Below are 23,024 nucleotides of genomic sequence, written 5' to 3'. Positions count from 1 at the left end.
AGCAGCATCATCCTTTGGCCTTCTCTTTCACAGCTCTTTTTTGACCTCATCATGATCTGCGTTTGGCTTGTACCGCCTGGGTGTAGTCCGGAAATAGAAGAATTTGCCTATTCGCAGAGGTTGGTGACCACTCCATTTCGACCGATTGGAGAGTCAAGTCCCATGCCTGCTATTATCACCTTTGGTCTTGCTCCAGGATTGGGTGGGGTGTCCTGGAGCCTGATGCATGCTCTATCATCGTGGACAGCCCGGAGAGTCCATCGTATTTCACCTCACTGACAGTTTGAGTTCACAAATGTCTCGACCGACAAACAGCGCAAAGAGCCGACAAACCGCGCAAGCTTATATTATGTATAGTACTCTGCTACTCCTCTCTCATTGAAAGTGAAACTGCACAAGCAGCATGGCACACACATCCCTCACAAACACAGGGCAGAAGCAGCAGCAGTACAACCTGCTCACAGATAGAAAGTGAAACTGCACAAGCAGCATGGTGAAATCTTCCCTCCCATACACAGAACAGGTGCAGCTCAAGCAGCAGCAATGCAAGCTCCTCACGGATAGAAACACAAGTAACATGGTGCAAGCTTCCCTCACCTACAAAGGACAGCTGCAGCTCAAGCAGCAGCAGTGCAAGCTTCCCCCCACATAGAAAGTGAAACAGCACAAGCAACATGGTGCAAGTTTCCTTCACATGCATAGAACAGAAGCTGCTCAAGCAGCAGCAGTGCAAGCTTCCCCCACACGGAAAGTGAAACTGCAAAAGCAGCATGGTGCAAGCTTCCTTCACATACGTAGAACAGTCACTGATCAAGTAGCAGCAGCAGCAGTGCAAGTTACCCTCACAATGAAATTGAAACTGCACAAGCAGCATGCTGCAAGCTTCCTTCACATACGTAGAACAGTCGCTGATCAAGCAGCAGCAGTGCAAGTTTCCCCCACGCAGACAGAGAAACTGCAAAAGCAGCATGGTGCAAGCTTCCTTCACAATCGTAGAACAGATGCTGCTCAAGTAGCAGCAGTGCAAGCTTCCCTCACACAGAAAGCAAAACAGTATAAGCAGCATGGCACTCGCATCACTCAAATGCATAAACCGGGTACACATCGAAGCTATGCGAATTTCTCTTGAAAGCACAGAGGAAGTGTACAAGCAACAGCAATCTTTCCTCAGTGGACAGAGGCACTGAGCCTCATCCTGCCTGTACCTGCTGACGTCCTCATGGCCAGGCTGCAGGTGGCTCAGCAGGGTCAGGGTGGGGTGCAGACTGTGACACAACCGGACTCTTCCTCTGGATGATGGCGTGGACGTGTTGAGGGCCACGTGCAGCTCCTTCAGGAGGATCTCCTGCAGCTCAGGGTGCTGGGTGAAGAAGACCTGCGGGGTGACCGCATTCTGAGAGCAGCTCTCGCCCCAGCTGCGCTTCTGCCCCAGGGTCCGGGCAGTCAGGGCACCTACGACATGGAAAAAGGAGAGTAAAGGGGTGACAACGGACTGAGAAGATTTAAAAGTATAAGTTGAAGTGTACCCAGACACCACCATCCGGAGGCGCAAAGTTCATATAGTTGTCTTACAGGGAACTCATCTCACGGCTCACACACTGGAAGTCTTGCATAGACGCTGGAGGGGGACCCTCATAGGAACTATGAACTATGGCTATGCCAAGGGGGTTCTGATTTGGGCTGCCTTGGGACGCTTCTGGAGATTCAATACTCACGCATTGACACAGAGGGCCGCTATGTGGTGTTGGGGGGGGGCGACTAGAGGGTCACCCAATTTTGTTGGTGTCACTATATGCCCCCAGCGCTAACCAGACTACTTTTATACACTCCTTAACACCCACATTATTACACGACACACTAGCTCCTGTTTATTGGGGAAGGAGTTTTCCCTGCACTCATGATCTCGATATGGATTGCTCATGTCCCCTACTCTCCAAAGCGCGATCAATAGTGCTAGCACAGGGACTACAGCAGTGGTAAACTAGCTTACAGATACAGGAGACCTAGAGGGGGATACATCCCTATATTAGTGAGTATTCACATTATTCTGGATTACATAATTTACATACCTGAATTGATATGATATATGTGTCCCGTGAAAGCACAGAGGAAGTGTACCCAGGAAGTGTACCCATGCATGGGGTGACCCATGCAGAGCATTTAGGGCGCACATTGTCAGACCACAGCCCCCTGCAGCTGCGACTGGGGAATTAGTGGAGAAGCGTGGCTCAGTGGTTAGAGGCGGCAGACCCGGAAGCTGAGATCGGCCGTGGACCAGGGTTCGATTCCCCGCCTCAGCGGGTCTCGGGCTCAAAAATTCCATGGAGTCGACAATTCTCACTCTGGTGCCTACTCGACTCACGGGGTCACACTCTGCGACTCTGGGCAATAGCTTGCTTAATCTCCACTACGGCCCCTCGCGGCGGGATGCCTGGCTTTCGCCTTGTGGATACCCGGCCGGGATATCTCACAGGGGAATACCAGGACGGGTTCCCTAAGCAAGCGCCTTGGGACCCCTGGGTTAAAGTGTGCTATATAAATCGAAACACATTTACATTTACATTATGCAGACCACGAATTCCAATATGGCGGTTCCTTGCAGAAGCACTTAAAGTTACACCACTATGTACCTCTCTCTCTGAATGTATTATCTCCAATTTCCAAGACAACAAAGGAACTGCCTCAAATTTAGGGATCGAGTGGGACGCATTTAAGGTTGTGTTGAATGGCACATGATCAAAGCAATCTATGGCTATGACTAAAATGACTCTACACAAAGAATTAGAGAAGCTGGAGTCAGAGATCAGGCGACTAGAGCAAAGGACTCCTGATACTCCATCAGCAGCAACACATCTAGCAAAGACCTAATCAAACTACAGGGAAACACTAGAATACCTCGGAGTCATAGATTGAAGAGAACAGGCGGTATGCGGAAGGGGTTCAGTCTGGCAGGGCACTGCCCCATGGTTACTACGCACAGACACACCTAGAAATTCAGGATTGGCTATCAAAGATGGCACCGGATGTCATGTCAACACACAGCTTGAGATAAATAATGCTTTCTACACATACTATGCCACCTTATATAATGCACTGCAAGAAAATGACGCCTCGGACTTGCAGTTCTTCTTGAAGGACATTACACTTCCTCAGGACCCACCAGCAATGCTAACAGAGCTGGAGTCCCCTATCACGGTATTTGAGATAGTAGACGCAATCCAACAAATGCCGAAAGGTAAGACCCTGGGAGCAGATGGTTGGACCCTGGAGTTTCATGCAAACATCTGATCTCGACTTGCACCCCCAGCAGCAAAAAGTGTACACGGACGCATGTAACGCAGGCACACTGCCCTCCTCACTTCAAGAAGCAATATAAGTAGTGCACCTCAAACCAGGCAAAGACGCATTATTACTTGGATTGTATCATCCATTATCCCTATTAAATGCAGACTATAAGATCCTGGGGAAAATATTAGCTAATAGATTAATAGAGATGGCCCAGGTGTTAGTGCACTCTACCAAAATGGCCTCATACCAAATGGGAACACTTTCTTGAGTTTGCTTAGGCTGTTCATGCTGATGGATTGGGCAAAAATAAGTGAGACACAATGTTGGGTAGCATGTCTAGATTTAGAGAAAGCATATGATACCTTGGGCAGGCAATACTTTCAAGAAGTGCTCGCATGCTAAAGATTAGGGCCTCACTTTTTGAAGTGGGTAACCTTTTTGTATAGTGCTCCTACTGCAAGAGTACGGACTGGTGCCATCCTATCCGAACGTTTAAAATTGAACGGGGCATTCATCAAAGATGCTCCCTTTAACCAATTGCATTGGCAATAGAGCTACTAGCATGAGCTGCGCTGGCGAGCACTGAATTGTGGAATAAGGGCATATGACCGATGGCACGTGGTCTCATTGTACGCAGATGACACGGTAGTGCAGCAGACCTACCAGAGCTGATGTTGCTCTTGGAGCATTTTGGAAAGGTATCAGGCCTGAAGGTTAAATGGGACAAGTCGCTCTTGTTCACAATGACATACTTAACTCCTGAACAGACGGGGGTACTCCCAGTCATGATGCTTCCCTAGTCCTATGATTCTTTCAAGTATTTGGGGGTCCAAGTGTATCATTCTCCCACAGATCTGGTAGATGGGAACTTGGGTAGGGGATTCACTAGCGCTAGATCCTCCCTGCCGTTCTTGACACAGCTACCTCTCTCACCCATGGGTCGCATCGCCACCTCTAAAATGCTACTATTGCCAAGACTATTGTATTTTCTCGCAGATATCCCTCTACAAGTACCCCAGAGGTTATTTGTGGACTTGAGATTGGTGCTAGCAGCTCTTATATGGGGCAAGAACAGGAAGCGGGTCTCTCTCAAGAAATTATACGCACCAATAGCAGAAGGGGGGTTGAGAGCACCAAACTATGAATATTACGATACAGCTGCTTAGTTGCAGTGGCCAACGAGATGGTTAGCTGGCCAAAATACATCAAAATTAGGAAAAAGGGCAACTCCGACTCGCCCAACTGGGGTCTTAGAGTGGTTGATTGGTGCAGACACCGGGATACTGAAAAGAACAGGCAATCTCCTGATGACTACTGCTAGACTTTGCCGGCGCCAGTATTTTTATCTAGAAAAAAAAACCTCCCCCTTATGCCCCAGAACTGCTCCTGGGGGTGATAACGGGATATGCAATGCAACGCCACAGAATAGAGGCGACGACCCGGGCCAATGCAGGACTTACTACATGGGGTGACATGTTCACAGATTACATTTTCTATACATTTGACTGCTTAGTAGAGGATTATGGGGTACCTCCGGGCTCCTTCCTACTATATGCCTCACTAGCGTATCAGTTGCAAGTGATATGGAAAAAAACATGTGTGGACCCAGAGGTGTCTAGACTCCTTTAACCCCTCCTAACACATGGTACTGCACGCCGCGCAGTCACAATGCTATACAGCCCAAAACGCCAGGATGAGACTCCCCTGACTCTATGGGCCTACTGGGATGAGGAGCGCTCAACCACACTGACAGACAAGCAGTGGGAGCAATGCAAAAAGTCATCTCAATAAATGCAAGGCGTAAATACATCCAGTTTAACTGTCTACATCATACTTACTTAACACCCCACAGAATAGTCAAGATGTACCCAGGAAGGGCAGATATCTGCCCGCGATGCACTGCCCCAATGGCCACATTCATGCATTTGGTATGGTCATGTCTGAAAATAGTTGAGTACTGGGCAGAACAAGCTGAAATATTGACCGAGGCCACAGGCACGCTACTACCAATAAATTGACAACATTTTTTTATTAGGGATTACTAAGCGTTCATCAAAACGTAAATCACTGAATACATTTTTAGACTTAGCTTTGTGGTCGCTAAGCGAAGACTAGCTATATGTTGGAAGGCACGTCTGCCTCCCCGTCCCATTTTGGCTTCAAGATTTGCGTAGGGCCCTCATGGCTGAACTAGCGATCTCCCGGAAATCAATCCCGGGTTGCTCGAATACAGCTAACACTCCCGACTAGAGGACATATCTTACTGCCATAGAGGCTAAATCGGGTGGTATCCCAATTGCAGTATATAACGCCCCGACAGAATGTTACACAACTGGGTAACGCCCTACATATGAAAGGCACAAGGCTGGAAATCGGATACCCCTCCTATACGTGGTTCTCTCCCCTTCCGACATCCGGCTTCACCATCAACAACCCTCCGGGAATTAATAGGAATACAACAAATGTTTAGGGTCCTCCCACCACACAAACCCCTAGCAATGGTTTTTGATGAGGGGTTTGTGATACAATGTCAGTGGTATAATACCTGTGTTCTAGCATAGTAGAGATTTAGCTCCTATTGTCTACCCCCTAGATTTACTTTTTTATTATGTTGAATGTTGTTTATGTCACTAAACAGATATGTATCTTGGAATGCTGGAAAATGGGAGTAATTCCCACCCGAGGTTGAGAACACCAGTGAATATATAAAGAGATGCTACAAACTGCATGGTAACTGTGCTAGACATTTGTACTGTTGCAACTTGAAATAATAAGTTGAGTTGCTGTGCTATGTTGCTATATCTGGCGAAATTGTATTCGTTGAAAACCAACAAAAGAGCGACAATTACTTAGGTGTAAAACCAAAAACAATAAAGTAATTCCTACCACCTAAGGAAAAGTAAGAATAAGTAGAAAACAAGAAAACAATAAGTAGTGCAGTTAAAGGATGGTAAAAAAGAACCCTCAGGCATCAAATCAGAATCCGATGCCAGTTGTCTTCATTGGGTTCTTACAAAGAAAAAGTGATATGGTAACCACAAGTGCTGGAGGAGGTGAATCTAAAAGGAGTGTGGACTACTCCCAGGATCAGAAGATTATTTTAATAGAGGGGTAGTTCTAACTCCATTAAAAACAATTAGTGAAGGCGAACAAACATTTGGTCAAGTTAATTCAAACCAAGAAGTCCTATACAGATAAAAACAACAATGGTCGACATGACATGTTTCTGCTATACAGAGTTGTAAATAAGCTCACACACACACACACACACACACACACGAAGCCCCCTTACCACAACACTTCTATCACGCTCACCTCTGCGCTGCCGTTCAGCATCAGAACGGATACTTCCTGCTTCCGTACCCCTCAGAAGTACCACTGGGGTACCTTTCTAGGGACTGCACCTCCCAGCATCCTTCATGGCCATAGATGTATGAACCTGCATGCATCTCAGGGAGCAGTAGGAGTGCTTTTGGCCAGACTTGGAGCAGTGACATGCTACTTAAGTGCAAAGATAGTCAAGACTGGTCAGTTGAGTCCTCCACGCACGCAGTGTCCTGTAGCGCTCACAGCATCATCTCTCTCCTGATACTTACACATTCATCCCCTAGCCCAGCTACTCGAACAATATCAGGCGAACTGCCAAAGAAGAGCAGAGGACACACAAATTCAATTCTGGCTAGAGAAGCGACCTGAGCATCCTACCTGCATCATCACCACATGCTTGGCCCATGCACTCCATGGGATTTAGGCAGACTTTCCCTGCATCAACTGAGTCAAAACAGTGACCATAAATTGGGAAAAAGTGAGTTGGTCACACTATCCTTCAACCTGCCCCAAAGATTTGGTATCACTCAGACAACCCCACAAGAAGACAGAAAGCAAAAGTGTCTTGCATTTCAAATTCAGCCTCACAGGCATCTTCATCAGTGATAAATGTTAGAATGATTGCCAAGTGGTGTGAAACCCGGAACTTAAACATTTCATAACTGAAAACTTGCAAGTGTACACCCGGGATTATGTATTGCAGACAGCCGAAGCAGCCTTTCCCAGGGGACATTTCCCTCAATGTTCTGAAGTGTTTGAAGTCCAAGGAAGTGAAAACTATTACACAGTCACACTGCAGCAAAACGCATACTGTTGTTGCTAAGGAAACCCCATGACAAATCTGAACAAAAATTAAGGAAAATACGGCCAAATAGGCAGCACTATAAATAAAAATAAAAATAGTTCCTTTAAGGAGCAAGCCACTTCCCTAGCCCTGCGTGCCTTGCATTGGCAGTTCTATTTAAAAGGCTCAGTGGAGATGTTTACTTCTGTGAGTTCAACTATTCAAAAACTGGGCACTGGGGAAATGGGGTGCTTATTTACAATGTCAATGAAGACGCCTACGATGCAGAATTTGAATACAAATAAGCAACTTTTCCTTCTGCCCTGTACTATGTTTATTGATGGTTACAAATGCTAGAATAGAGTAGCAAGCGGTATCAGGAGATAAGAGTACGAGACCACATCAATGAAGATGTTTGCATCTGATAATTCTAAGCAAAAAAGGTTCTTCAAAGCAGCTTAAGTTTATGGATTTCCGGAGTAGAGTGCTGCTGCCCCCCCAAAAAAGGCGCTTCAACACCCCATCAGGGGTAACAAGCACTATATAAATACAAACCTTTTTTCCTCTTCTATCCTTCCGAATCCAAATAACTGACTAACCTATCCATCACTTCAATGACTTTCCTTTTTCACTATACTAATTCAACACTAATCCTTTGTGGGTTCGGGAGTAGCGTGCTACTCGCCGAAAACGCGCTTCAACGCCTCGTCTGGGGTAGTCAGCACTATATAAATGCAATTACAATTATAATACAATACAGCGGTTCCTGTTTTGGTATCCGAGTCTCAACAGTAGTATCTGGTAACAAGTCCAAGTAGAGACTTTGCATTGCTCGTTCAGTGGGGCATCCCTCTTCAACACTGCCATATCTGCTTTCCCCCAAGCGACATGTTATGTTATATAAAAAATATTTCTAGAGCGCGACGACCACCGGGTAGGTTTCTTGGCACTAGAGGGCAGGGTGCAACAGCAAAAAGTGAATTCGATGAGATAGGCGGACATGAATAGCCAAGTTTTAAGCTGCTTCCTAAATTGAAGATGGTTGTCGATTTGTCGTAAGGAAAGAGGGAGAGAATTCCAAAACTGGGGAGCCAGCGTCAAGAAACACAGCCCGCCATGTTTGTTTTGTTTAAATCTTGGGGTGCTCAAGAGATGTTGGCAGGATGACCGAAGGGTGCGGGAGGGACTGTATTTCTTGATCTTACTGGATATGAATACCGGTCCGGTGTCCGTCAGAGCTTTATGGACAATGCAGCCTAATTTAAATGCACAACGTTGGCTCACAGGGAGCCAATAAAGTTTTTGCAGCAGGGGTTTGACATGATGGCGAGAAGAAAGTTGGGATATAAGCCTGGCTGCATGATTCTGTATCAGTTGTAGGCGTTGCACTTGATAGGCTGGGATACCAGCATACAATGAGTTTGATTAATCCAGTCTGGAAATGATTAACGCCTTGACTACCAAAATGGCTGCTTCTTTTGAGAGGAATCTTTTTATCTTCTTTATTTTCCTCAGCATAAAGAAGCAAGCGTATACCACTGAGTTGATTTGTGGGTTCATAGATAGATCCTTGCCTATTGTTATCCCCAGGCTCTTCGCCGTTACTTCCGGGGCGGGAGGAGGTCCCAAGTGGATAGGCCAAAAGTTGGCGTTCCATGGGCTGATGTTGCCACCTGTCAGGATCAGCTCTGTTTTGTTCGGGTTTAACTTAAGTTGGTTCAAGTTCCTCCGGTTGCTAATACAAGTCATAGTATCCCACAAATAGGATTCAGATGAACTGGTGGAATGTAAGTTGAAAATTAATTGCAGATCATCTGCGTAGTTGAAAACCAACACGTTCCTCTCCCTCAAGGCAGTGATCAAAGGTTGCATGTAGAGGTTAAACAAAAGGGGAGATAAAGAGGACCCCTGCGGGACTCCGCAAGGGAGTCTACCTTTCGTGGAGCAGTAATGGCCCAGGCGAACAGATTGAAACCTGTCTGACAGAAACGATTGGAGCCCTTTCAGTGCTTGACCTCCGACCCCTGCACTTCGGACACGGTCAACCAAGATGTTGTGGTCGACCGTGTCAAATGCTGCCGACAGATCAAGAAAAACTAGAGCCTGTGAGATGTTTTTATCTGCTCCTCTGCGAAGTTCGTCCATGACCGACAGGATGACTGTTTCGGTCGAATGGGCAGGTCGGAATCCGGCCTGGTTGGAATCTAGAAAAGAAGATGCTTCTACAGAGGAGCTTAGGCAACCTGCTACATGAGGACTCCAAGATCTTGCCAAGATAGGGTAGGAGGGAGATTGGGCGGTAATTACTCATGACCTGAGGGTTTGCGCCAGGTTTCTTCAGAATAGCAAGTATCTCTGCCACTTTGAAGGACTCAGGAACCTGTCCACTGCTGAGAGAAGAATTGAGGAGGGATATAGGGAGTTCCGGGTAGGCCATGAAAGCTTCACGCAAGATGTGGGGAGGGCCGCTATCGAGAAGGGAGCCTGACTTGACTTTAATCATTAGTTCAGAGAAAGAATCAAGAGTAATAGGTGAAAATTGACTATAAGCCACAGGGGGTTGGCAACTAGGACAAGGAGTGAAGGAAGTGTGAGAATGGGGAATGCTCGCTTTTATTGCAGTAATTTTGTCGAAAAAATAATGGTTTAAAGAGTCACAGAGCTGCTGAGATTGCTCAGGCTGCACCGTTACTCTGGTCGAGCTAGTGAGTTCCTCTACAATTGCGAAAATTTCCTCTGACTTATTAGCTGAATTCGCTATTTTTACGGAGAAATGCTCCGTTTTGCATACGAGAATGGAGGATTTATATGCTCTGAGGAGGAGTAAGTAAATTAGTTTAAGTTCTGGGTTATAGTGGCATCTCCACTTCCATTAAGCTTGTCGAAATTTTAGTTTTGCTTCTTAAAGCTCTGGGGAAAACCACTTTTGGGCGTCATGGGGTCTTCGTGATTTAATATTTTTTTGAGGGGCAACTATGTTGCAAGCATTCTCTAGCCATATGGAAAGATTGGTATCCTGACTGGAGGTTGAACAGTCTTGAGTCTGAGGGGCTGTGTTGGCTAATATAGTATGGAGTTTATGCTCGATTCCAGTTCCTGGCTGTCATGCTGCCTGGTTTGGAGGTGGTAGCTGAGCTGATAATCGAAATCGTAAACATGATCAGGTAGTGATCGGACCATACACAAGGAATGATAGTTATAGGTGAAATAGTTAGGTTCTGGGTCCATACTTGGTCTAGAATATGGCCCTTATTGTGCGTGGCTGTATGTATGTGCTGGGTACAGTTTTGGCTGAGCAAAGTGTCAGTAAAGTCACGAGATATGGAATCTTCCTTGCTGGTCTCGGGCCAGTAATTGAAATCGCCAACTATCAGCACCCTTGTGTGGTTAATCACAAGTTGTGCCATCAGATCCCCGAATGCTTGGGGGAAATTTGGCATAGATTGGGGTAGGCGATAAACAACTATGCATACTAGGGAAAACTGGAATGAATCCAGTTTTATAGTTAAGATTTCTGTATGCGGGACTTGGATGGTGGACAGTGAAGTAAACGGATACATTTTATTGATAATTGCCGCAACCCCCTCTCCTATTCTGCCCGCTGCTCTGTCCACCTGCAGGATATAGTTAGGATCGGGGATAGCCGCTAGAATATCTGGGATGGATTCGGGAGTAAGCCATGTTTCTGTCAAAAATAGAATGTCCGGTCTATTTGTGTCCAGCAGAGAAAATAGCTCTAGCTGATGTTTGCACAAGGAGCGAGTGTTTAGGTAGTAGATAGACAAGTCGATGCTCTTGCGCGTGGCAGGGGGCAGTTTAATATCAATTTTTGCGTGAATAACTGGGTGAGCAGGCTTGGTAGGTTGAACCAAAGTCTGACCTGTGCGGTAATGTGTGGGGCTGACCGCCAGTAATCCGTGATGCTCCAAGGTGCGCCTAAGAGTAGCATCGATCTTATACTCCCCTTGAAGATGCTCTAGTTGGTCTATTGAGCAAGTTTGTACACGGGCATAGTGGCGGGCCCCTTGCCCCGGACGGGCGCAGACGAGCTTGCCTTTGGCACGCCACCGGCGCGCCCGCTGCGCGCGTCCGCTGCACGAAGGCCAACACATCCGGTTTTATGGGGGAGAGACGGCAACCACTAGACCGTTCTCTCGCAGCCCACAGGAAGTGAGGGAAAAGATGAAGAGTTCAGGAATAGCAAGGCCCTCCCTCCACAACAAAAGAGCAAGCTCGCGGTGGACAGGGGAGGTGGAAAAGAGAATTCCCGGAAGCGGGAGAAGTAAGTGCTGCTGGTGCAATGTGCCAGTTAAAATAACAGAGCCCTAAATGCCCTTTAACCTTGGTAACTGCCGCTTCAATTAAAAAGTGCTTCGCCTAAATATAAAAGGTAACTTTCCCATTTAATTTTTAAAACAAACAATTGCCGCTTCACGAAGTATGCCTGTCACCTGAAGTGGCGCGCGTCCATGAGCCCCAGGGTTTCCTGTTAATGGTCTATTTACTATCAATGTTTATTCATGCATAACTAATTAAAAACTTTGCATGAAGCATCATACAAATGACAAAATAATACAAGTTTTGCGCAGATTTATTCAAAATAGCATATATGACTGTTAGCAAGGATTTAAAATGACTAAGTGGGCACTAAGTAGAGAATCAGTCTGATTTCAGTCATAGGTGTTCGATATTTTGTTATCAATGGCTAACCATTGATGCATCCGAAAAACAATAATGTTACATGCTTTATCAGGACAACTCCTAAACATCAAAAATACGACTTTCAAACAAAGGAGTTGCAACAGCGACACTCAGAGGCCAAGTAGAGGACTGCAGGTCATAGTCCGTATCAAGGACATCACCATAATGTTCTCATCATTGAAATGAACTTTGGGGCATTAATATGACTACACTACAGTACACAATAGGCTTCTAAACACCAGCACTGAGAAGCTACATCAGGTAATCAGCATCTTTGTATGTCAATCTTTGATATAAATGTGGGCATTATTATTGCAATGTTGTCCTCGGCCACGTACAGGATGGGGTCAGTCGGCTGTGTACTATACTAGCATGTGAACAACTACATTGCTTGTGCAGTACTCACTGAAGAGCTGCACAGCTGCATTGCGCATGGCCCAGCAGGGCGACACCAGAGCATTCAGGGACAAGAGCACCATGGGTGCCACGAACGGCAGCAGCGCCACCGCCAGACTGGAACTGCGGACCAGGGTCTGGAGGACATGCACAGCGGAGACCTGTGGGTAGAGAATGGGATAAAGATCAGATGGACCACGGCCTGACGTGCCAAGCAGGACACTAGAGAGGGAGGACCCTGCTCTGCTACAGATGCACCCTTGAATCACAAAGACGGCACAGACCTCTAGGAAGGGACCCAGTGAGGTTCAGAGCCCCCACCCCCCCTTAATCACAAGGACAGCACAGACCCCCGGGGAACAGACCCAGGTAGGTTCACAGGCGCCTCTGAATCACAAGGACAGCACAGACCCCCAGGGAATAGACCCAGTGAGGTTCACAGGTGCCCCTGAATCACAAGGACAGCACAGACCTCGGGGAATAGACCCAGTGAGGTTCACAGGTGCCCCTGAATCACAAGGACAGCACAGACCTCGGGGAACAGACCCAGGGAGGTTCACAGCCGCTCCAGAATCTCAAGGACAGCAAAGACCCTGAGGGAACAGACTCAGTGAGGTTCAGAGGACCCCCTTGAATCACAAGGAAAGCACAGAGCCCAGGGGATCGGGCCCAGTGAGGTTCAGAGGCGCCCCTGAATCACAAGGACAACAGAGACCCCGGGGGAACAGACCCAGTGAGGTTCAAAGGCGCCCCTGAATCACAAGGACAACAGAGACTATGAGGAACAGACCCAATGAGGTTCACAGGCGCCCCTGAATCACAAGGACAGCACAGACCCTGGGAACAGACCCAGTGAGGTTCAAAGGCGCCCCTGAATCACAAGGACAGCACAGACCCTGGGAACAGCCCCAGTTATGGTGAGAGGCGCCCCCGAATCAAAAGGACAGCACAGACCCCCGGGGAACAGACTCAGTGAGGTTCAGAGGACCCCCTTGAATCACAAGGAAAGCACAGAGCCCAGGGGATAGGGCCCAGTGAGGTTCACAGGCGCCCCTGAATCGCAAGGACAACAGAGACCCCGGGGGAACAGACCCAGTGAGGTTCAAAGGCGCCCCTGAATCACAAGGACAGCAGAGACCCCCGGGGAACAGACCCAGGGAGGTTCAGAGGCGCCCCTGAATCACAAGGACAGCACAGACCCCCGGGGAACAGACCCAGGGAGGTTCAGAGACGCCCCTGAATCACAAGGACAGCACAGACCCCCGGGGAACAGACCCAGGGAGGTTCACAGGCGCCCCTGAATCACAAGGACAGCACAGACCCCCGGGGAACAGACCCAGGGAGGTTCAGAGGCGCCCCTGAATCACAAGGTCAGCACAGACCCCGGGGGAACAGACCCAGTGAGGTTCACAGGCGCCCCTGAATCACAAGGACAGCACAGACCCCCGGGGAACAGACCCAGTGAGGTTCAGAGGCGCCCCTGAATCACAAGGACAGCACAGACCCCCGGGGAACAGACCCAATGAGGTTCACAGGCGCCCCTGAATCACAAGGACAGCACAGACCCTGGGAACAGACCCAGGGAGGTTCAGAGGCGCCCCTGAGTCACAAGGACAGCACAGACCCCGTGGAACGGACCCAGGGAGGTTCAGAGGCGCCCCTGAATCACAAGGACAGCACAGACCCCCGGGGAACAGACCCAGTGAGGTTCAGAGGCGCCCCTGAATCACAAGGACAGCACAGACCCCCGGGGAACAGACTCAGTGAGGTTCAGAGGCGCCCCTGAGTCACAAGGACAGCACAGAGCCCAGGGGAACAGACCCAGTGAGGTTCACAGGCGCCCCTGAATCACAAGGACAGCACAGACCCCCGGGGAACAGACCCAGTTATGGTGAGAGGCGCCCCTGAATCACAAGGACAGCACAGACCCCCGGGGAACAGACCCAATGAGGTTCACAGGCGCCCCTGAATCACAAGGACAGCACAGACCCCCGGGGACCAGACTCAGTGAGGTTCAGAGGCGCCCCTGAATCACAAGGACAGCACAGACCCCCGGGGAACAGACCCAATGAGGTTCACAGGCGCCCCTGAATCACAAGGACAGCACAGACCCTGGGAACAGACTCAGTGAGGTTCAGAGGCGCCCCTGAATCACAAGGACAGCACAGACCCCCGGGGAACAGACCCAATGAGGTTCACAGGCGCCCCTGAATCACAAGGACAGCACAGACCCCCAGGGAACAGACTCAGTGATGTTCAGAGGCGCCCCTGAATCACAAGGACAGCAGAGACCCCCGGGGAACAGACCCAGTGAGGTTCAGAGGCGCCCCTGAATGACAAGGACAGCACAGACCCCCGGGGAACAGACTCAGTGAGGTTCAGAGGACCCCCTTGAATCACAAGGAAAGCACAGAGCCCAGGGGATAGGGCCCAGTGAGGTTCACAGGCGCCCCTGAATCACAAGGACAACAGAGACCCCGGGGGAACAGACCCAGTGAGGTTCAGAGGCGCCCCTGAATCACAAGGACAGCACAGACCCCCGGGGAACAGACCCAGGGAGGTTCAGAGGCGCCCCTGAATCACAAGGACAGCACAGACCCCCGGGGAACAGACCCAGTGAGGTTCACAGGCGCCCCTGAATCACAAGGACAGCACAGACCCCCGGGGAACAGACCCAGTGAGGTTCAGAGGACCCCCTTGAATCACAAAGAAAGCACAGAGCCCAGGGGATCGGGCCCAGTGAGGTTCAGAGGTGCCCGTGAATCACAAGGACAGCACAGACCCCCGGGGAACAGACTCAGTGAGGTTCAGAGGACCCCCTTGAATCCCAAGGACAGCAGAGACCCCGTGGAACGGACCCAGTGAGGTTCAGAGGCGCCCCTGAATCAGAAGGAAAGCACAGACCCCCGGGGAACAGACCCAGGGAGGTTCAGAGGCGCCCCTGAATCACAAGGACAGCACAGACCCCCGGGGAACAGACCCAGTGAGGTTCAGAGGCGCCCCTGAATCACAAGGAAAGCACAGACCCCCGGGGAACAGACCCAGGGAGGTTCAGAGGCGCCCCTGAATCACAAGGACAGCACAGACCCCCGGGGAACAGACCCAGTGAGGTTCAGAGGCGCCCCTGAATCACAAGGACAGCACAGACCCGTGGAACGGTCTCAGGGAGGTTCAGAGGCGCCCCTGAATCACGAGAACAGCACAGACCCCCGGGGAACAGGTACCCGTGAATCACAAGGACAGCACAGACCCTGGGAACAGACCCAGTTATGGTGAGAGGCGCCCCCGAATCACAAGGACAGCACAGACCCCCGGGAACAGACTCAGTGAGGTTCAGAGGACCCCCTTGAATCACAAGGAAAGCACAGAGCCCAGGGGATCGGGCCCAGTGAGGTTCAGAGGCGCCCCTGAATCACAAGGACAACAGAGACCCCGGGGGAACAGACCCAGTGAGGTTCAAAGGCGCCCCTGAATCACAAGGACAGCAGAGACCCCCGGGGAACAGACCCAGTGAGGTTCAAAGGCGCCCCTGAATCACAAGGACAGCAGAGACCCCCGGGGAACAGACCCAGTGAGGTTCAGAGGCGCCCCTGAATCACAAGGACAGCAGAGACCCCCGGGGAACAGACCCAGTGAGGTTCAAAGACGCCCCTGAATCACAAGGACAGCACAGACCCCCGGGGAACAGACCCAATGAGGTTCACAGGCGCCCCTGAATCACAAGGACAGCAGAGACCCCCGGGGAACAGACCCAGTGAGGTTCAGAGGTGCCCGTGAATCACAAGGACAGCACAGACCCCCGGGGAACAGACCCAGGGAGGTTCAGAGACGCCCCTGAATCACAAGGACAGCACAGACCCCCGGGGAACAGACCCAGTGAGGTTCAGAGGCGCCCCTGAATCACGAGAACAGCACAGACCCCCAAGGAACAGACCCAGTGAGGTTCAGAGGAACCCCTTGAATCACAAGGAAAGCACAGAGCCCAGGGGATCGGGCCCAGTGAGGTTCAGAGGCGCCCCTGAATGACAAGGACAGCACAGACCCCCGGGGAACAGACTCAGTGAGGTTCAGAGGACCCCCTTGAATCACAAGGAAAGCACAGAGCCCAGGGGATAGGGCCCAGTGAGGTTCACAGGCGCCCCTGAATCACAAGGACAACAGAGACCCCGGGGGAACAGACCCAGTGAGGTTCAGAGGCGCCCCTGAATCACAAGGACAGCACAGACCCCCGGGGAACAGACCCAGGGAGGTTCAGAGGCGCCCCTGAATCACAAGGACAGCACAGACCCCCGGGGAACAGACCCAGTGAGGTTCACAGGCGCCCCTGAATCACAAGGACAGCACAGACCCCCGGGGAACAGACTCAGTGAGGTTCAGAGGACCCCCTTGAATCACAAGGAAAGCACAGAGCCCAGGGGATCGGGCCCAGTGAGGTTCACAGGCGCCCCTGAATCACAAGGACAGCAAAGACCCTGAGGGAACAGACTCAGTGAGGTTCAGAGGACCCCCTTGAATCACAAGGAAAGCACAGAGCCCAGGGGATCGGGCCCAGTGAGGTTCAGAGGTGCCCGTGAATCACAAGGACAGCACAGACTGCGAGGAACAGACCCAGTGAGGTTCACAGGCGCCCCTGAATCACAAGAACAGCACAGACCCCCGGGGAACAGACCCAGTGAGGTTCAGAGGCGCCCCTGAATCACAAGAACAGCACAGACCCCCGGGGAACAGACCCAGGGAGGTTCAGAGACGCCCCTGAATCACAAGGACAGCACAGACCCCCGGGGAACAGACCCAGGGAGGTTCAGAGGCGCCCCTGAATCACGAGAACAGCACAGACCCCCAAGGAACAGACCCAGTGAGGTTCAGAGGACCCCCTTGAATCACAAGGAAAGCACAGAGCCCAGGGGATCGGGCCCAGTGAGGTTCAGAGGCGCCCCTGAATCACAAGGACAGCACAGACCCCCGGGGAACAGACCCAGGGAGGTTCAGAGGCGCCCCTGAATCACAAGGACAGCACAGACCCCCGGGGAACAGACCCAGTGAGGTTCAGAGGCGCCCCTGAATCACAAAGACAGCACAGACCCCCGGGGAACAGACCCAGTGAGGTTCAGAGGCGCCCCTGAATCACAAGGACAGCACAGACCCCCGGGGAACAGACCCAGGGAGGTTCACAGGTGCCCCTGAATCACAAGAACAGCACATACCCCACTTCCTGGAATAGACCCAGTGAGGTTCAGAGGACCCCCTGAATCACAAGGACAGCACAGACCCCAGAGGACGGACCCAGTGAGGGTGAGAGACGCCCCTGAATCACAAGGACAGCACAGACCCCCGGGGAATGGGCCCAGTGAGGTTCAGCCCCACCCATTGGTGCAGTGCTAATCTATGAAGAAATCACTCAGACAGGTTCTACCTCTATGTTTCAGGAACATTTCTGACTTTTTAGGATCCACAAAGAAAACTATGATTAATTCTGGGACACATGACTGGCGCAGATTCCAAGGAGTACATACATGTGCACTAACTCAGTCACAGCATTTGAACCCATGTTAGTGGGTTTCTGCTATTACACATATTTGTATTAAAACAGGAACGATAAACAGATGTGTTCTATAAAGACTGTTTTTGGTTCAATTAGAGACTGTTTCTTGTTAGTTAAGATAATCACTGTATATAAACATTAAAGAAGATCCCATGCTTCTCAAAGACATTTTAAGAAGACCAGCTACTGTACTAGTTGAATTGGGCATCTGAAATTTCTAGAAGGCACAGTACATACTGTTAAAACTAAGGTGAAACCCCCCAAATGAACAATCAACATGGGTTTAGAAAGGAGTTTTTCTGCAATGCCATAATCAGTTGTGCCATCACCTCTGAACACTGCCGTGAATGAATAAATGAATGAAAGAGATGGACACACGCAGCCGCCTCACCTGAGGGAGGTCCACGGTCTCGTCCCAGTCTGTAGGTAGGGGTCTGCTGGCCAGCGCCAGTGATGTCTGAATGCATTGCGCCAAAAGAGGGCGAGATGCAGCAACATCCTCCGCAGACACTATCCCCAAGATGAGCATGGGAAAGCCAGCCGCCCGGCGAGTGATGGAGCTCGGACGGTGCTCCTGCAGCAGGTCCAGCGCCTAGAAGACAGCAGTGAAGAACTTAAGCCTTGAGAGCGGGTCTTGAGGGTGCAGAATTGACAGGGTCAGATGGAAAAGATGGAAAAGACATGGGCGTGCAAGGCAAGATTTACTCTATAAAATGTAATACATGGTTGTCGTAAAAAGTAGTGTAGGGGTCTGTAAAGGTGGAATGTAACCCACGGCAATCTATGTTGACTGCTAGAATGTATATGGAGTTAGTGGCTGCCCTAGGCACTGTGTGAGCTAAGAAGTATATTCTCAATTAAACTACTTACTTCGTTTTATTAGACTGGCGATAATTGTGAGTGCCACAGTCAACGCTGCACATCAAGACTATGGCGCTACAAAGCAAACAGCGGCTATCAAAGTTCGAAGACACACAAGTCTCTGCAAAGTTCTTGGGGTTATGAGATGTGGGAGACAACTGAGAGACCTGTCAGACAGAAATGTAACGGTAGCTTCATCTGATGGTATGGACTAAATCCTGTCACTAGAACACACTTTACAAGGCCAGGAGACACTAAAACTGAAAGAATGTAGGGACTCCATGCACCTGCTGGATGAGAGGCGAGGGCCAAATGAATGTCAAGTTGTTTCAGATTATTGTAGGGAGCGATGCAATCACCAGTCAAGCTCATGAGGGAATTATCTGTGTGTCATTGCCCTAGGATTGCCAATCTGTAACACGTCTACTTATTTCCCCATTACAGCTAAAGGCACACAGTGCAATTGCTGGCATGTAACTGCTTGAGGGATATGCATCCCATGGCACAAGTGTTAGCCTGGCATATGAGCCAACTTGTGGGCGTCACAGCAAGGTGCCCAACATGCACTTTGGCAGGAGACTGGATGAAGAGTACCACAGCGACACTGCCTGCAGACGCTGCACATGAACTGACAAGCAACCAAATGCTAGGATGTGTAAACTACACAGTTGAGGGTAGAAAGCAATGACAATACCCCAAAGCAGGCACGCCACAGAGACTACTGGGCAATCACTAATGCTAGAGCCAGGAGGGATAGTTCACACAGCACAGCGTGATGCCAAAAACTCAAGATCACTCCTTTACAGGCTTCTACTGACACCAAGAAAAAGGTATGCATCTACACGCCTAAATTGATAGAAGCCATATTAACTGTTAATATTTATCTTTAATTGTTTATTTTTATTCTGGCATGTTTACTTTTAAATTTGTCCTTTCAGCTTACTTTGGTCTCAATTGTTCTGGGCTAGCCAGGACATTAATATAATTGAGACATGTGGCTCTCAGATGCATGTATATGGCACTTATATAGCGCAAATCTAAACAAAAGGCAGCAAAGCGATGCACATGGTCAAAGGCAAGCTTAAAGTTGGTGAGTAATAGTAGGGGGAGGCGAACGGTCGATGGTTATTGCATTGTGATGTAGTGTTAAAGAGTGTAACATCAACTCTTTCCTAAATTGGAGCAATGTTGGGCAGTCTTGATGTATATGCGTATGGTGTTCCAGATCCTGGGTGCACAGATGGAAAAGACCTGTTGTCTTGTTTTTTTGATTTTTACACTTCAGTCTGCAGGCTGATGATGTTCTGGTTTGGGGTGAATTGAGAACCATCAGAGATGGTGAGCTTATCAGGAAGATAAGTGGGGATGCTGGTTGTGATGGCTTTGTAAATGACGGCGCTAGTTTTAAAGATAGTGCGTCCAGCAAGAATAGTCAACAGAGTTTCATCAAGGTAGGGGGTAATGCTAGCAAGAATAGCCAATGGAGCTTCATCAGGGTGTGGGTAATGCTAGCAAGAATAGCCAATGGAGCTTCATCAGGGTAGGGGTAATGCTGGCAAGAATAGCCAATGCAGTTCCATCAGGGTGGGCGTAATGTTGGCAAGAGCAGGCAATGGAGTTCCATCAGGGTGGGGGTGATGTGATCATATTTCCTCAGGCCCTGGATGGAAAGTGCAGCGACTTGTAGGATGCCTCTAAGGGGTGCCCGAGTGGAGTCTGGGAGGCCGTATAGTAGAGAACTACTACCAAGTGTATAAGGGCTTAAACAGCAGTTCTGAAGTCACGCCCTGGAAGAAAAGGTTTGACTTTCTTTAACCCATTCGATGCTTGTGACGGAACCATTCCGTCATCAGTCACGGTTGAGCTGTGCTGATGACGGAATGGTTCCGTCACGACCACACCCAGTTATGGAATGTCCAGCACCAGGGAGAAATCAGGGCAGCACGCAGGGTGTTAAAAGAGAGAGCTGGCATCAAGCTGGCATCGTTTTTTGGCAATGTGTTTCTTAAAGGTGAGACTGGTGTCAAGGGTGAATCCAAACAATTTGGTATTCGGTCAGAGTTGGAGTTTGAAACCATCAAGGTTCATGCCTTTGCGCCAGGTTTTTACTGTATCTTGGTTTGTTTCTCTCAGAGAATAATTATATGGTTGATCTTGTGTAAAAACCATAGGTTCAAAGGGCAGTCTACTTCCTTTCTGCCATCAACTGGAAATCACAGCCCTTTGGGAGCTTATCTCCAGTCAGTGGATGCTCTTTTCAGTTCAGCCCCTTGTAGCTTGAACTACAGCTGTATGTGGTCAGGGACCCATTTGAAGTTGGTCATATTTTTGTACCACTAAAGCTTCCGGTTCTGCCTTTTTGAGACCCTCTGCAGCCAGTTACACACTTTGGAACTGTGTGAAAGCTCCCTCAGTATTTTCAATAGCACAGGCCCTTTACGGCCGCAAAGGTCCACACCACAGTCCTGGCTCAAGCAGCCCCTGTCCACCAACGTCCCCAGTATATGGCCAATTCGGCCAGGGAGACTGTCTGGAAGTGTAGAGTTAAGTCCCTCATCCTTTTCCTCCATCATAAAATGTGAGGGTGGCTTCACAGTTCCAGGTAGTCTTGCGGAAGTACAAAAGGGCATGTGGTGGCATATTCATTGGCAGATGGCAAATTAGCATCTGTTGTACAAGATCTAAGTGGAGGATGACATTGAATATCTAACCTGCTGCCATCCTCACTCTCAACAGCAGCACAAGGCCAAGGATTTAACAAACACTACTATAGGAAAAACATATAATATAACAAAATGTGCATGCACCCACCTTTCTTATAACTTTTATTTTCTTCAAAGGCCTAAACCAATTGAATTTGAATGTGTCTCTCAACAATCACATTATCCTCTGCCTCAAGCACCCTGCCCTCCAGCACTTTGATAGAGATGTGGGTCGGGCAATGTGCCTGTTTTACTATTTAGTCCCTCATTTAAAACCAGGCGAAAGCATCCTCCCCACCAAGGTTTAAGGCATGCCACTTCTTGCCCTAGTGGGCGGTCGATGTATCCCTGGTCAGAAGGGCAAACAGGCCCTAGTAGAAGGCGGCAGGATGATGCGTCTACAGAGGGTTGGTAGCTTCAATCAGGCCCACCCAAATGCTCCAAGGGCAGCCCTGGGAACCGCCGCTTTGATGCTATCAGCTAATATTATCCTTCCTCATGTTTTAAACCAAGGCCTTGCTCATCAACACTGCCTGAACAACTGGTTAGAGACCAAGGGATGTATGTGCCAAGTAGTAAAATAAGGTTATGCTTTTTGTCATGGCCTCCTCTATCACTAGTGAGCATGTTTCTCATGCATGGACTCTGTGCTTCACCCAAGTGGCTATCAGAATGGGTTATTTCGTATTTGCACTGATTAAGTTAAATCTCGCTTGAGTACCTCGATCAGCATGCGCCGTGGAATCAAACGTAACCCGCGATCTGGGTGGCTGAGCAAAGTGCAGCAGAACTGTGTGAACCCAAGGCTGCAACCTTCCACTGCTCCCTGAGAGAGAGAAATCAAATTATACAAGAGAGAGTCACAACACATGCAGGAAGCCAAGCATTTCACTGCCCCCCCCTTCCCCCCCCATAACAGAAAAGGTATACAAGTATACACAGGCAATAACCCTCATATATGGCAGGTGGCTAACATGTCTCCCTTACAACACAAGATGAATGTCCATAGGGGCTGTAAAGAAGTACTACTCCCCACAAAATATCAACACAGTGCATCTCTGTAACCTTCGCCACCTCCCTACAGGCCTAAATCGACGTGCACAGGGACTGTAACTATCGACTGTCCGCCTACAAGACAAAGCTAAATTCTACAGGACTATAACCTTCCACTGCTGCAAGAACAAAGGGTATGGAGGTTGTGGCCTTTCACCTTTCTCTACAGGGACAAAGTGAACAGGGCTGACATCTTCCACTGGTCACTTTGAGGCGTGTACAATATTCTGTCCCCCTAAATGACCAGAGTAAATAACCGGCTTAGCGGATGTACACTCCCACCAAGCTCGAGTGCATGAAACTTTATGTCCACCATTCCCTAGAGAAGATCAAAGGAAACGAGGGCAGCAAACTACCATTCATTCCTGTA

The 23,024-nt window shown here is 49.3% G+C and overlaps 1 protein-coding gene across 1 annotated transcript in view; it reads right to left on the bottom strand.

Annotated features, from left to right (window-relative positions):
* The window catches only part of LOC147678984 (tRNA (32-2'-O)-methyltransferase regulator THADA-like), a 291,162-nt gene that overhangs the window by 62,857 nt on the left and 205,281 nt on the right, over positions 1 to 23,024 (bottom strand). The window contains exons 20-23 of the mRNA XM_086942707.1: positions 22,323 to 22,427; positions 18,430 to 18,630; positions 12,507 to 12,657; positions 1,206 to 1,452 (exon numbers count right to left, since the gene is read on the bottom strand). Coding sequence (XP_086798833.1) covers positions 1,206 to 1,452; positions 12,507 to 12,657; positions 18,430 to 18,630; positions 22,323 to 22,427 — 704 coding nt within the window. The remainder of the gene's footprint in view (positions 1 to 1,205; positions 1,453 to 12,506; positions 12,658 to 18,429; positions 18,631 to 22,322; positions 22,428 to 23,024) is intronic.

This window comes from Lissotriton vulgaris, chromosome 11 (genome assembly GCF_964263255.1).
Source record: "Lissotriton vulgaris chromosome 11, aLisVul1.2, whole genome shotgun sequence".
In the NCBI taxonomy this organism is placed as follows: Eukaryota; Metazoa; Chordata; class Amphibia; order Caudata; family Salamandridae; genus Lissotriton; species Lissotriton vulgaris.
The sequence above is the reverse complement of the archived record's forward strand: the minus strand, read 5'-3'. Positions and strand labels throughout refer to the sequence as shown.